The following is a 13,961-nucleotide window of genomic DNA, read 5'->3' as shown; positions in this document are numbered from 1 at the left end:
GTGCTGTGTGTGAACCGGTGTGAACTCGCAATGTCTCGCATATACCTTTTAGGAAAGGAAATCTTTTGTTTACTAAACTATTATGAACGTCAAGGTTAATCCACCAGGGGGCGCTGTAGATTCTGTCTGTCATTGTAATGGAATAATGGTGGACGCTAGTGTACACAGTGTACAGAGAGCAGCTGCTACTACTAGCATGCTTTTATGATGTAACGTAATAACGTTACGTTAGCAGTTGAACGTGGCTGGTAACGTTATTATATTGTAAACAAAAATGAAGGAAAACACGTCGGATTTACAACGACAATCTTAGGAAAAGAAGCGGTGAGTAGTTAACCTAATTCAAGCCACCATGCTGTCCATGTCGTTAACTCCTTTTCTACCGTGCTAATCTGTTAGCCATGTAGCCTACCATATTGATTTGAGTCAGCTGCAGAGCCATATCAGTTGGTAGTAGGGATTCATACGTTATATACAAATATTGGTATTAAACTAACAGGATAGGTGGGTGTTATAAATTGGGTATTGTTTCCAAAATGTTAAATTAAATATTTGGAAAATGTTTTAACATTACCACCACTTAGCAAAAACAAATGTTTAGACATGTATTATTATTATTTATTTATTTTCTTAATGTGTATAAATGTACTGTAGACAGAGGTCAGAGCTAGTATGATCTAGCTTAGCCCTACAAGCAGAACCCAATGCTACTGAAGTTTTAGCCCTGGAACATGACTGCCATGATGATTATCATGACAGTCATGCAGTAACTTTGCCCTGTTTTTTGCGCTCGCTGCATTTACAAGATTTCCGTATATATAAACATTCAGATTTCAAATATAAAGTACTCACAAAGTGTCCCACGGGTGTTAGTTAGTAGCAGCGCAAGCGATTAGAATTGCTGCGTCCCGCGTTGTTTAATAAAAAGCATTTTTGTCCGAGCTCCCCGGCTACTTTTTTCAAACGGGGTTCGTTTGGGAAATCCACAGTTGCACACCGGGAGCGCACTCGCCTATTAGTCTGTATTGGCAGGGCGGTCAGCGTACCTATATCGAACACACCGAGTGCCACCCTCCTCCCGAACGATAGGGGCGCGTAGTTGAAAGCCAATGGCAAAATAACACCTCGGATAGAAATGCTTTTTATTAAACAACGCGGGATGCAGAAATTCTAATCGCTGGCGCTGCTACTAACTAACACCCGTGGGACACTTTGTGAGTACTTTATATTTGAAATGCGAATGTTTATATATTTTAATTATTTGTAAATGTAGCGTTCGCAAAAACCAGGGTGAAATTACGTCATGACTCTCGTATGAATACGAGAGTCATGAATCATGGCTACTGAAGTTTCTGACATTTTTGACGACCCACATCCAAATTTCAGAAAAGCTTTATGGAGGGTTCCGAGAGGGGCTAGATCTAGCTCTGGTCCATAGCGCTAATGTCGTTGCCGTTTCGGCATTAGAGCTATGATGCAGAGCTAGTTAGCCCTAAAACATGACTGTCATGATGAAGTCGTAAAGTACGAGCGTCATGTGAACCATGGCTAAGCTACAGTTAGCTCTGATCCATAGCTCTAATGCGTTTCTAAATGCAACGCATTAGAGCTATGGATAGACTTTGAGTTATGAGAAAGGTAGCTGTTATGCGGCCATTTGTAATTAATCTTAATTTGTCAGGCAGTTTAATTGTATCATGTCTGTGTGGTCATGCACATATGATTGAACTCAATTATCAACCTAATTGCGAATCATAAATTGTGGAATTAATCATAATTTAACTACACAGAATGATTACAGGTAGATTATTTTCTGTTAATTGACTCAGGAATCATGTATTTGTAGTTTAAGTAGTAATTCACTACTAGGGTATATAAATGCTACAGATATATAAGCTACAGATAAGGTTCAAACTGTCCATGCCACACTTCACTTAACACTTCACAATGAAAGGTCATCAAATTACATTTAATGTGATTTAATTAAAAGGCATGCTCTTGGCAGATCAGGATAAAATGTGTAATCTTCCTCCTTGCTTTTATGACTTCTAATGGAGGGTGTTTACAATGTGTTACTGTTTACACACAAACAATAATCACAATATTCTCTGTGGGGTTTATGGGTCAGTCCGCTCCGTCCGTTTAGTATTTATTCAGCATTTGAGCCATGGACCACCACTTGATGACATTTAGCTTCTCAGACACACAACTAAAGAATATTTTGTTATTGCTGGATAAAGATTCTGTCCACAATCCCATGTAGCCCCGCTCGGGACCCAATGGTACGTAAAGTTTCTGACATTTGTAAGACTTTAGTAAAGTCTTAAAAATGTCAGAAACTTTATGTACCATTGGGTCCCGAGCGGGGCTAAATCCCATGCTGTTTTGATGTTGGTAACATTAGGAGAGATAACAGGCAAACGTTGATCAAAATAACAATTATTTTTCATTGACTTCTTGTAAATTAAGTAATGCAGATGTTTAACAATAATTTAACTCTTGAGAGTGTAAAATGAAACCAAATGGTCCCTTGAAACCAAATGGACCTAGAAGGGAACATTTGGTTTCATTTTACGCTCTCAAGAGTTAAAGACCTATAAGGGTCCATTTGGTTACTAACTTTCCCATCATTTAGCTGGGGACCACCTGGAACCCTCTCAAGGACCACTGGTGGTCCCCGGACCACTGGTTGAAAACCACCGTTGTAGAGGTTGTGCACACAACAGATAAGTTATCAGTGTGTCGTCGAACCCTTCGTTATACCACCTCCTCCTACTAGCCCTCCTCAATTGGTGTAAAATGTAAAGTAGTACCAAAGCACTTTTACTCAAGAACTGTACTTACTAACTTAAGTATTTCTTTTTTTCGAAGAAGAAAAAAAATCCCTTCTCAAAGGCTCGCAGTTCTTTCTTCTTTCTTTTATTTTCTTTTTGAGTGCCCGACTACTCGTCTATATACTGTAGCTTTATTTTAAATGTATTTATGCAGATGACTTAGAAATCGAACATCAGACTTCTTGTCTTGTTTTTGGTTCGTAACTTTGTATAGTTTTCTCCCCTAATTCATATTGAGATGGATGGACAATTTTGGAACATCTCAAGGGGCATACATTACACACACTATACATAACTGATACATGTAAGACACTGACATAACATCAACCACAAGGTCAGTATTCAGTTACTGCTCATTGTGACGCTAGAGCTCTTATCTTTGTTGTCTTACATAATGCATGCAGTTATTGGCAATAACCTGATTATAAGTAAAGAAACTTGGGAGCCTGAATTGGTGTGCGGCGGATTTTTTCGTTTCTTATATGACTTGATTTTGATCCAGCACCCAGCCTAAAGGTATAGATGTGTGTGTCCTATTTGACTTGTTTGTTCAGCCTCCTCTACTAGCATGCAGTTATTGTCAATGGCATCCATGTAACACGGTATGAGAATAACCAACACAGTTAGTTCAGCCAGACAACTCTTAGAAGGAATTTAGAATATATATTTATTGAGCATAATTGAGTATAGATATGAATGAATTAAGACACTCAGGGGGATCTAGAAACAGCCTGCAGGTGTATGCTGGGGATCCGAGAACCTGATCAGGTAGGCGTGCTCAGTCTCACGAGTTGTCTGCACTCCTTAAGACCACTCCTGCTTGCGTGTGTTCTGTCAGTTTTTTTCATATATTTGTATTGCTCTGTCAGGTGGCCAGAATGAACGAACGGACAGTTCATACCCCTGAACCGGCTGGAATCTCTCCGGTTCAGCAGATGCTGGCGTCTGGCACTGGAGCTCTCCTTACATCACTTTTTGGTGAGTGTGTATATTTGTACGTCTTTAATTGTTCCGATGTATTGTATCCGATGTAAACAATTCTTAGTGCTTATCGGTTTCATCCTCGTAGCAGTTTTTGTATTGACATGTGCTTTTGTTTGAAATGTACCCATTCAAGTTTCAATCAATCAATCCTGATTGAATGTCCTTGATCTGGAAAAGTAGAAACTTCTGCCAAAGAGTTTATTTTCGTTTACTCATTAGTTTTCTTATTGACCCAGGCACTATAATTCACCCACCGTCCTAAATGCTGATTGTGATTACAGTTGATCACTAAATTGTATCTATCTCGCATCCCTTTTCCTACAGTCACACCGCTGGATGTTGTGAAGACAAGACTGCAGGCACAGCAAACGCCATTCTATCAAGGTACAACGATACAGCACACTGACTACTTGCCATTTATTTAGTCAGTGTCCCCGTTTGTCTCTTTTTGCTGCTTGTCTCCTTGTGTTGTGTTAAGTTATTTCTCTAGTTAGATTGCATAACGGGTTTCGTAAGGCCCAAGCACACCAATACACACCAATGCAACGCCTTGCAACGGCCATTGGGAATAAGAGTTGCATGTTGCAAGGAGTTGCATGGTTAGGTCTTAAGGCCTCTGACCCTGAGAGCTGTTAGTAGATGCGTTTACTAAACCCTCTCTGCTTTGTTTCTTTTGCACCGTCTTTGTACTTTATCTCTGGTTCTTTTGCTTTAGCCTCCGCTCCCTGGAGTGGTGTCATCCGCCCCTCTAAGTGTGAGTATCAGACCTGACATATCTGCTTACTCAAATCTGGCACCAGTTCAACAACATTCTGGCAATAATTGTAGCTCAAAATGCCAGGTTATTCAGTTCAACAGTAGCTCAACAAATGCCACTGCATTGCGCAGCCCAACTAATAAACAGTGTTTCTGTAAAACTAAATAACCACTAACTATAACAAGAAACTTATTTATTAGTAGTTTCCAAAGTGTAGTGGGCCCACTAGACGTCCATAAGTTGTTCTAAGAACTGTTTACACATTGACTGCCAATTTATGTCCTTTCAAATCCAACGCTTCACTGTCAAAGACTATGTTCAATTTCAGGGGTTTACGATAGATACATAAGCGACAGATATCATACAACCAGAAATGAACCGGAAGTGAAAACTCTGTTTCCATCTGCCTCAATGTTAACAGATTGGTAAAAACAAGCTCACGGCTAACGGCCCATAACTAAAGAACCGATGGTCGCGGTTAGAACATCTATTTTCCAGGTGAAAGAGTGATCGACTGCCCCTCCACACACAGCATTTGTTTATATCTGGGACCATGTCTCTGGTCCCGCGGGCCTTCAAAATAAGATAGAAACACTGGAAAACACTGCCGGTGGCGGAAGAATGAATGGATTAATACCTGGTAGTTAATGTGTTAAATATATATGTCTTACTTCACTGTGATATGGGTCATACGTGATATCTATGTTAATTAAGAGGCTGGTTTCTTCTGACGTGAGTTACAGTACCTTATAATCACATCTTTAATTTATTTTGAATATAACACATTTTTTGGGTTGTTTTCCTTTGTAAATGGTTGTACAAAGTCCCTTGTTCTGCAGTTCCTGACTCCTGTTGAGGTTTTTCCAATACCGAAAAACTAAAAACAAACAGCCTGGGGCAGCCTTGATGTTACCATCATAGTGGCCAAATAGTCATTGACATTTCCCTGTATTATTAATGCGTTTCCTATGTGAGAAGATCTATACTGTATATGCTTTCGTGTGATACCCAGTTGTGTGTTGTCTCACACGGTGACATCGTCTGCATGTACGCCAGAGAGATCAAGTTGAAATACAATCGAGTGCTCCTTTAATATATTCTGCTGATTATTTGGTTATGTCTTTCTCTCAGGGAAATGTTTCTTGTATTGTAATGGATTGATGGATCACATCTATGTCTGCCAGAATGGAAATGGAACCAGCTGCGCCAGCTGGTATAAAACTTCTAATCACTTCAGTGGGACTCTAGTAAGTAATCCTTATTACAATTACTATTTAGGCATGTAGCGGACACTCTTCTTACAAGTGCGAGATTGGAGTCTGCAAACTCTAACAAACAACAGGGTAGAGTGCTGAGAGAACACTATAGTGGCTCACAGAAAGTAGGATACCAGGTAAATAATCAACCCAGCAACCAAGTAAACATCTTTCCAAACATGCTTAATGAGATTCTTAACACTAAGTGGTCAAGAATAGCATGACAACATGTAACAAACATATCTGCATAGTAACTAGCATAGTGTAGAAAAAGGTGTCAAGAAGTGATACAAGAGAGTGCTAGGGGTGAGGTGTAGAGGCAGAAAATTGGGGATTAGTCTGCAGTTCTGGCTGCAAGAGGAGTGTTTATTCCATGCTATGGTACTATGTTTATCTCCATTGTTATTTATGTATATTTTAAATAAATTCATATGTTTTTGTCTTTCTCACCCAAAGGATGCTTTTGTGAAGATTACACGCCATGAGGGTGTCAGGTCTTTATGGAGCGGGTTACCACCAACACTGTGAGTGTTACACAAAAGCGAACTTGCGTCACTGTTCTGGGGTGAAAACAAGCCCAAGAACTGCATGTTTACTATGCATCAAATCGCTGCGTGTTGTGAGCTTTTAGACCGGCTATGCTTGGTGAAGAGATTTGGTGTAGATGGAGGGGACAAAGTATATAATTAAGATAAGTGTATAGTGTATACTATACTCATGAGAGATCACAGGTTCACACCACTGTGAGGGTTTCTCACATCATCCTACTGTTCTTCTGTCTGTATAGAGCGTCGCAGTCCCTCCCCCTTTCAGAACAACGAGTGGCCCAGGAAATGAATCGCAGTGCATTTGTCCCATAGGCATTTCGTGCTTTATTTATTTAAAGACCTTTTAAGCGTCGTACGAAGCCAACTCTTGTCGTGACAAATCATGACAACACACACAATATTTCGGGCCAAACAAAGAATTACAAAGAAGAAAAAAAAGAAAAAAAAAGTTGTAACCTGCCGTTTTTTCCTACTTTCTAATTCTTTGTTTGGCCCGAAATATTGTGTGTGTTGTCATGATTTGTCACGACAAGAGTTGGCTTCGTACGACGCTTAAAAGGTCTTTAAATAAATAAAGCACGAAATGCCTATGGGACAAATGCATTGCGATTCATTTCCTGGACCACTCGTTGTTCTGAAAGGGGGAGGGACTGCGACGCTCTATACTATGTGTACAATGCCAAATATGAACATGTATGTGTTAAAGGAATTTATGCAGCGGTTGCAGCCACATAAGAAAATGAATGGAACATTTAGGAAATGAATAAGACCTCTCACTGGTTGTTTGTTTGCCAAAGAGGCTGGTAGAACAGACTATGAAGTGAACTAACTTTCAATATGTTACCAGCTGTGTTTGGCTTCAGTGACTGATAGTTGATATTTAATCATTCTTTGTGTAGAGTGATGGCAGTACCCGCCACGGTCATCTACTTCACTTGTTATGATCAACTCCGGGACTTCTTGAGATACAACATGGGTCTTCAAGGCAACCATATCCCCCTAGTTGCTGGAGCTCTTGCAAGATGTAAGTATTATAAAATCAACCCAGTATCACGACCAATCATGTAATCAAAGGCGTATCTACAATAAGGCGAGGCCAAATCCATTTTCTGCCTGGCATGTAATGCACCCATTGTTACAGAACTGGCTTTAATGTGTCACACCAAGAAACAAATGTCAGCAGGTGTGTGCGACCTTTCTATGATTTATGCACCATAAGTAAGAGCGCATTTCTGTGTGTTTGCGCTCTTACTTACCTTTCTAGGATTTATGCACTTTACCTTTCTAGGATTTACGCACCATAAGTAATTTCTGTGTGTTTGTGCTTTTACTTATAGTGCATAAATCAACATCCAAAAAGGTAGAAAGGTTGTAACATTTCAGCAGGTGTGTGCGACCTTTCTATGATTTACGCACCATAAGTAAGAGCGCTGTTATGTGTGTTTGCTCTCTTACTTACCTTTCTATGATTTATGCACCATAAGTAAGAGCGCATTTCTGTGTGTTTGCGCTCTTACGGTACCTTTCTAGGATTTACGCACCATAAGTAAGAGCGCATTTCTGTGTGTTTGCGCTCTTACGTAACTTTCTAGGATTTACGCACCATAAGTAAGAGTTTTGTTTGTGTTTGTGCTCTTACTTATAGTGCGTAAATCATGAAGGGTAGTCACAAGAAAGTTTTCTCAGGGTGTGTAAAAAAACGTGAAATGTACACATTACTTCTCAGCCTCCCTGTGGACCATGTTTACTAAACAAGCATTAAACTTACTGACGTTAAGCCTCACCAAAACCTTAACCCACCTAACCTTAACATTACTACCAATGCTACCAAACAAATGAAACCACACCAGACTCATGCATGAAATGGTCGAACAACTTTGTGAAAGCATCGTCATGATGTCATCAAACAGGTATTTCATGTTGGTATACGAGCATTTGATGCCGTCATTACTTGCGCAAGCAGAGCGCGCAAGTAATATTTTCGCCCGGTCCGTATGCACCGTCCCAGCCAACCCGCCACTTTTGATGCGTATGCAAATAAAACAGCAAATTTGTGCCTGATTTGCTGGGACCAGATTACATACATGACCATATTTCTTACGTCATCATTGAGAGCTAGTCATACATATACTATATATATATAATCTGTAAAATAAAATAGCAAATTGTGCCTGATTTGCTGGGACCAGAGTACATGGTGTGTATATGTATGACTAGCTCTCAATGATGACGTAAGAAATATGGTCATGTATGTAATCTGGTCCCAGCAAATCAGGCACACATTTGCTGTTTTATTTGCATACGCATCAAAAGTGGCGGGTTGGCTGGGACGGTTTTTGGCGCAAAGTAACCACAGTATACCGCTAATCAACTTACAAATTATATATATAGTATATGTATGACTAGCTCTCAATGATGACGTAAGAAATATGGTCATGTGTGTAATCTGGTCCCAGCAAATCAGGCACAAATTTGCTGTTTTATTTGCATACGCATCAAAAGTGGCGGGTTGGCTGGGACGGTTTTTGGCGCAAAGTAACCACAGTATACCGCTAATCAACTTTAAAATTACATATATATAGTATATGTATGACGTAAGAAATATGGTCATGTATGTAATCTGGTCCCAGCAAATCAGGCACAATTTGCTGTTTTATTTGCATACGCATCAAAAGTGGCGGGTTGGCTGGGACGGTTTTTGGCGCAAAGTAACCACAGTATACCGCTAATCAACTTACAAATTACATATACATATTATATGTATAACTAGCTCTCAATGATGACGTAAGAAATATGTGGATTAAAGGACCCAATGCCAGAGTGTAATTGGTTTTCGATGGTGGCGTAATGACGATATGTTTTAGTGTTGGGAGGATTAAAGGTAATGCTCCTGTGTATACATGTATGTAATCTGGCACCACTGCCGTATCGGGCACAATTTGCAGGGACGGTGCAAACGCATCAAAAGTGACAGTTTATAACGGTCTAACGCTATAACGCTCTGCTTGCGCACTAGTTGGCCATTTATGGCCTACTAGTGTATGGCCTACAAGCAAGTATGCACTCGACAGAGTGCAGTTCTAGTTCATTTGGGTATTTATTTTCACATTTTCACTTGTGTATACATTTGACATGTACAGGTATTTAATAGATTAAAACAAAGTGGACTAGCGGGCATGGTACTAGGTTGCATAACATCACACACACACACATGCACAAACCACATTGAAAAGCATGCGTTTATGATGTATTGACGGGTGTCTTGATGATGTGTTGTTGCTGTCTTTGTCCTGTGTGTATTGCAGTGGGAGCTGTGAGTGTGATCAGCCCACTGGAGCTGATGCGGACTAAGATGCAGTCTCGCCAACTGTCCTACAATGAGCTGCACACATGTATGCGCTCAGCACTGGCCCAGGACGGCTGGCTGTCCCTTTGGAGGGGCTGGGGGCCCACCGTTTTGAGAGATGTGCCTTTCTCGGGTGAGATCAGAGACCCACCAAAAATCACAACACCACTGCATTATTATCACACAGTCTAAACTGAGTAGAACTCGATATACCAATATGCCAGTCAAATTATTTACCAAGGCCAGTAGCTTTCTAGGAATTTGTGCTGACCTTGGCGCAGGAACATAAACTGTGATGGAATAATCTTAATAAATAACACACATGGACAGTGGACAGGGACAACCAGGCCTCACAATAAACAAGATGGGAAAATGCAAAGTACAAAACGGCAGGAAGACACCAGTATTTATATACTTCAGTCCAGGGAGAGTGAGCTAGTAATGTTCGTGCCTACCTGAACTATCGCATTGGATAAGTCATGGAAATAAGTTCCTCTTTCTGTATGTTTGTGAAGCGCTGTACTGGTTTAACTATGAACTGGTGAAGGCCCGGCTGTGTGAGCAGTACCATACATCTCAGGCCACCTTCTCCATCACCTTTACTGCAGGAGCTGTCTCTGGATCAGTGAGTACCAAAACAAACCACAGTCCTTTTTAGGTGCGTTTAATAATTCAACTTTAGCCCACAATATGATGTTTGACCGATTTAACACGGTTAAAATTGATCAATGTCATTCTGATACCATATCTACTATAGCTGAATTGTTAACTGTAGCCTGGAAGTTAAAATGATCTTGGTTGAACAGGACAGAGAAGTAGGGTGCAGTGTGGTAAAGATGTCTTGCATCAAAGGAAAGCATCACATGTGTATTAAATTTGTCACTGAAATCTCAGCTATATATTTTTTTGGGGGAAATATTGCCCTACATATAAGAAATAGTATTACTAACACATGAAAACCTGCGGGATGGAGGAATGTCTCAACCTTCCGGCAGTCAGTTGGAGCAGTTTGTTGCACGCGGTTACATAATACTGGAAAAATGAACGGCATTTGAAAATTTAGCAGAAATAAAAGCCTGGTCACAACCTAAGGCAGAGAAGCTATCGGCGGTTGTATCCTCCGGAACAGCCGTCAAATGTATTTCCCCCGGATACGATATTTTCCCGACCAATCACAACACTTGTTTCATTCGCGGAGAATGTAAACTGATTTGTAAAGCATCAACGATTTCACTTCCGCTAAAATCCCGCAACTTCCGCTGATAGTCTTTTCAGCTTAGGTCTTGCCTAGGGTGCATTGACTGTAAGGCAACGTTTATCATACAAAATGTTATTTCCTTGTACAATAACATGAACCTGTTTGTGTTGATATCTTTGACTATCTATTTTGTTGCTTCAACTTGCTTGTTGACATTCATTTTTCTAACCGCTGGCAGTACCAGTTATGTTGCCACACCTGGGCATCATGATGCTAGATATGCATAAAGATAACGATAAAGTCTGCACACTCCCACTGTTGAATTCAAGGATCAATGTTTTGATCACAAATGAAATACGGTACATGGGTAGGGTCAGGCCACCAATCGGCTTAGAGAATAATAGGTGTCGGGAGTGGCTCAGGGGTAGAGTGGCCGGTAGAGCAGCCAGATGGGAACCATGAGGTTCCCAGTTTGATCCCGTGCTCCCCCAGAGTTAGTGTGGAAGTGTCCTTGAGCAAGACTCTGAACCCCTATTTGCACCCGATGTACAGGTTGGTGCCTTACATGGTTTCTTCCGCCATCGGTGTATGAATGTGTGGTTACATGGGTGGATGTAATGCACAAGCGCTATATAAACGCACCATTTACCATCTATGTAAAGCGCTTAAGATAAAAACACTATAAATGCACCATTTACCATATTGGGTGAAATCATTGACCCAGTAACAATCAAGACGTGAGATAATACACACAATGTGTTATAATGTATGGCAGAGAGCGTTTACATTGTCCTAGATATGACCTAACTTTCAGTCATGTTTACTAGATTGCTGGAATCTTGACTCTGCCTTTTGATGTTGTCAAGACGAGGAGACAGATCCAACTGGGGGAGATGGAGACGCTGGGAGGTCAGTTAATGTGTTACACTTAACCAGTATTGTATTCAAAAGGGATGCTAAAGTACACTCCATGGAATGCACTAGCCTGAATTCAAATTGTCCATTGTTTCCTTGTAGTTACCTTGAAGAAGACCTCGTCCACTTGGCAAATAATGAAGGAAATACGCTCCGAGTTGGGCTACAGGGGCCTTTTTGCTGGTATACAGTTATCTCTTGTTATTTTAACTCAATGATTTAATTCACCATACCATATTACTTTAGCTATTAGCTATGTTACGATATTCAACTGAACTACACATATAATCTGATCCATAAAGGACCATTTTACACTTTAAGAGTGAAATGAACACTTCAAGTTTGATTGTGTACTGACATCTTCTTCATTTGTGCTGTAGGTTTCTTGCCCAGGGTGATCAAAGTGGCCCCAGCCTGTGCGGTTATGATCAGCAGTTATGAGTTTGGAAAGGCCTTCTTCCAGAAGAGGAACCTTGATCGAGCACAGCACACTTTTTGAAGGATCTCTTCTTGATGTTGGTTGATCCCACATTAATGGGAAGAGGATATTTACATAACTTTGGACCTGTGTGCAGGACAGTCACTTGGAATTGCTGTTTTCCAGTGCAGCAGTCCAGTGTCTGCTTCTTTTATGAACTCATGTTTCAGTGAGGTTGCTCCGTACATCCCCCATATGTGCCACATGCTGACATCAACTGTGCAGTGATTTTAGACAGGATTTCCTGACGAGAGTTTCTGCACAACATGATGAGCCAAGAAGTCCAATGACACTCTAGGCATGAGTCACAGCACAGATTAATTGTCTTTTGATGCCTTACAAAAGGAATCACTCCAAAGAACATCGGCATGGAACACACAGTCACACACACATGCGCACGCCACGCACACGCATGTACAACTACGTACAGTACACACACACACACACGCACACACACACACACACACACACACACACACACACACACTCTTAATGGGACATGCTCATTCTTGGTGTGTATGTATAGTATATGTAATTGCATCATGGACAAAAAATTAATAAAAATGACTGCAACTGCATAAAAAATCAGACAAGCAAGCAGGTCTTCATTCCCCAGCCTCAGTAATGCCTCAGACACTGCATGGTGGTACAATATGCATTTCAATTTAATTGGGCATTGAATTACCCTACAATATTACCATGTATGAGACATTTCAATAGAGTAAATGGGTGTATTGTTTATCATTTAATGTTTTTGTTTAGGTCAGTGTAATGACAGTGAAATGCCAAGACAAGAAAGGGAAATTCCAGTTATAGGCAATGTGATGAATGAGAACTAAATGTCATGAGGTGAAGTGTATAGCCTGATTTATACCCTGTCGCACACTTAAAATATCAGGTCTGCTAGCTCACAACGTGTCGCAGATGAGCATATTACTTTGCTTGTACAGCAAGACAATCCTGTTATACCATAAAATAGTTTGTTTGGAATCTTGTATGTCATGTTTTCTCATTGGAAGAAAGCCATAGGTGATGTGATTCCACTGTTTGTAAGAAAACAAATGTTCATTTAACCACTTTGTGTAAACTTGACAAATCATCAAAGTGCAGGAATTGTTGAACCAATAATTCCTCCCATACAAGACTTATTACAGATATGAGTATTGTGTTCTGAGAAAAAATAAATCCTGTTTGGGTGTAATGTCTGGTCTCAGGGGCTGTTGGAGATCAATAATAGGGGGTTGAAAACTTTAATGGATGTCTTGGGTGCTTTATTATTGGTTCAATAATATGTGTAGATATTATGAAACATAAGTCATCAGAACACCTTACCTAGCTACAACACTGAATCATTAAATTCAAAGTTCAAATACACGTGCCCTGTGTTTTCTATGAATGTATGTGGTATTGGTTTTCACCTGGGAGCAGTATGGGTTGGCGCCCCAGCCTGTGTCTTCCGTGAGGAAGAAGCCCAACAGACCCACGGTGAGGCCTTTAGGAGGGCCATTCAAGCCTCAAGCGGAGCCTGCGGCACCACCAAGGGCAAGGTGGAGCCTGCGGAACCGTTGCGGCTCGAGAATCCACCATTCCTGAATAAAGTGCCTGGTGCTGGGAGTCTGGTGCAACGCACAGGGCCTGACCTGGT

The 13,961-nt window shown here is 40.7% G+C and overlaps 1 protein-coding gene across 3 annotated transcripts; it reads left to right on the top strand.

Moving 5' to 3' along the window:
• The first annotated feature begins 145 nt into the window (after nt 1-145).
• Nucleotides 146-13,673, top strand: slc25a39 (solute carrier family 25 member 39). 3 transcript variants are annotated; one of them, XM_083780653.1, is made up of 12 exons: nt 146-324; nt 3,704-3,812; nt 4,143-4,202; nt 4,534-4,572; nt 5,707-5,822; nt 6,288-6,355; nt 7,279-7,403; nt 9,685-9,858; nt 10,241-10,350; nt 11,751-11,832; nt 11,941-12,021; nt 12,219-13,673. In XM_083780653.1, the coding sequence occupies exons 2-12, from the start codon at nt 3,713-3,715 to the stop codon at nt 12,335-12,337; spliced, it is 1,074 nt and encodes a 357-aa protein (XP_083636779.1). In that variant the 5' UTR covers nt 146-324; nt 3,704-3,712; the 3' UTR covers nt 12,338-13,673. The 3 variants fall into 3 exon arrangements, with proteins under 3 accessions (XP_083636779.1, XP_083636781.1, XP_083636780.1); XM_083780654.1 differs by lacking the exon at nt 146-324 and adding an exon at nt 2,828-3,168; XM_083780655.1 differs by lacking the exon at nt 4,534-4,572.
• The last annotated feature ends 288 nt before the right edge of the window (nt 13,674-13,961 follow it).

Source organism: Protomyctophum parallelum, assembly GCF_964188405.1.
Source record: "Protomyctophum parallelum genome assembly, chromosome: 13".
In the NCBI taxonomy this organism is placed as follows: domain Eukaryota; kingdom Metazoa; phylum Chordata; class Actinopteri; order Myctophiformes; family Myctophidae; genus Protomyctophum; species Protomyctophum parallelum.
Note: the sequence above shows the minus strand (reverse complement) of the source record. Positions and strands in the feature narration are given on the sequence as shown.

What these genes read in the sequence shown, in the direction of transcription:
- slc25a39 (XM_083780653.1), top strand. Translation starts at nt 3,713, where the DNA reads ATGAACGAACGGACAGTTCATACCCCTGAACCGGCTGGAATCTCTCCG. An exon ending in TGCTGGAGCTCTTGCAAGAT is followed by an intron (nt 7,404 to 9,684) that starts GTAAGTATTATA and finishes TGTGTATTGCAG; the next exon opens with TGGGAGCTGTGAGTGTGATC. An exon ending in CTACAGGGGCCTTTTTGCTG is followed by an intron (nt 12,022 to 12,218) that starts GTATACAGTTAT and finishes TTTGTGCTGTAG; the next exon opens with GTTTCTTGCCCAGGGTGATC.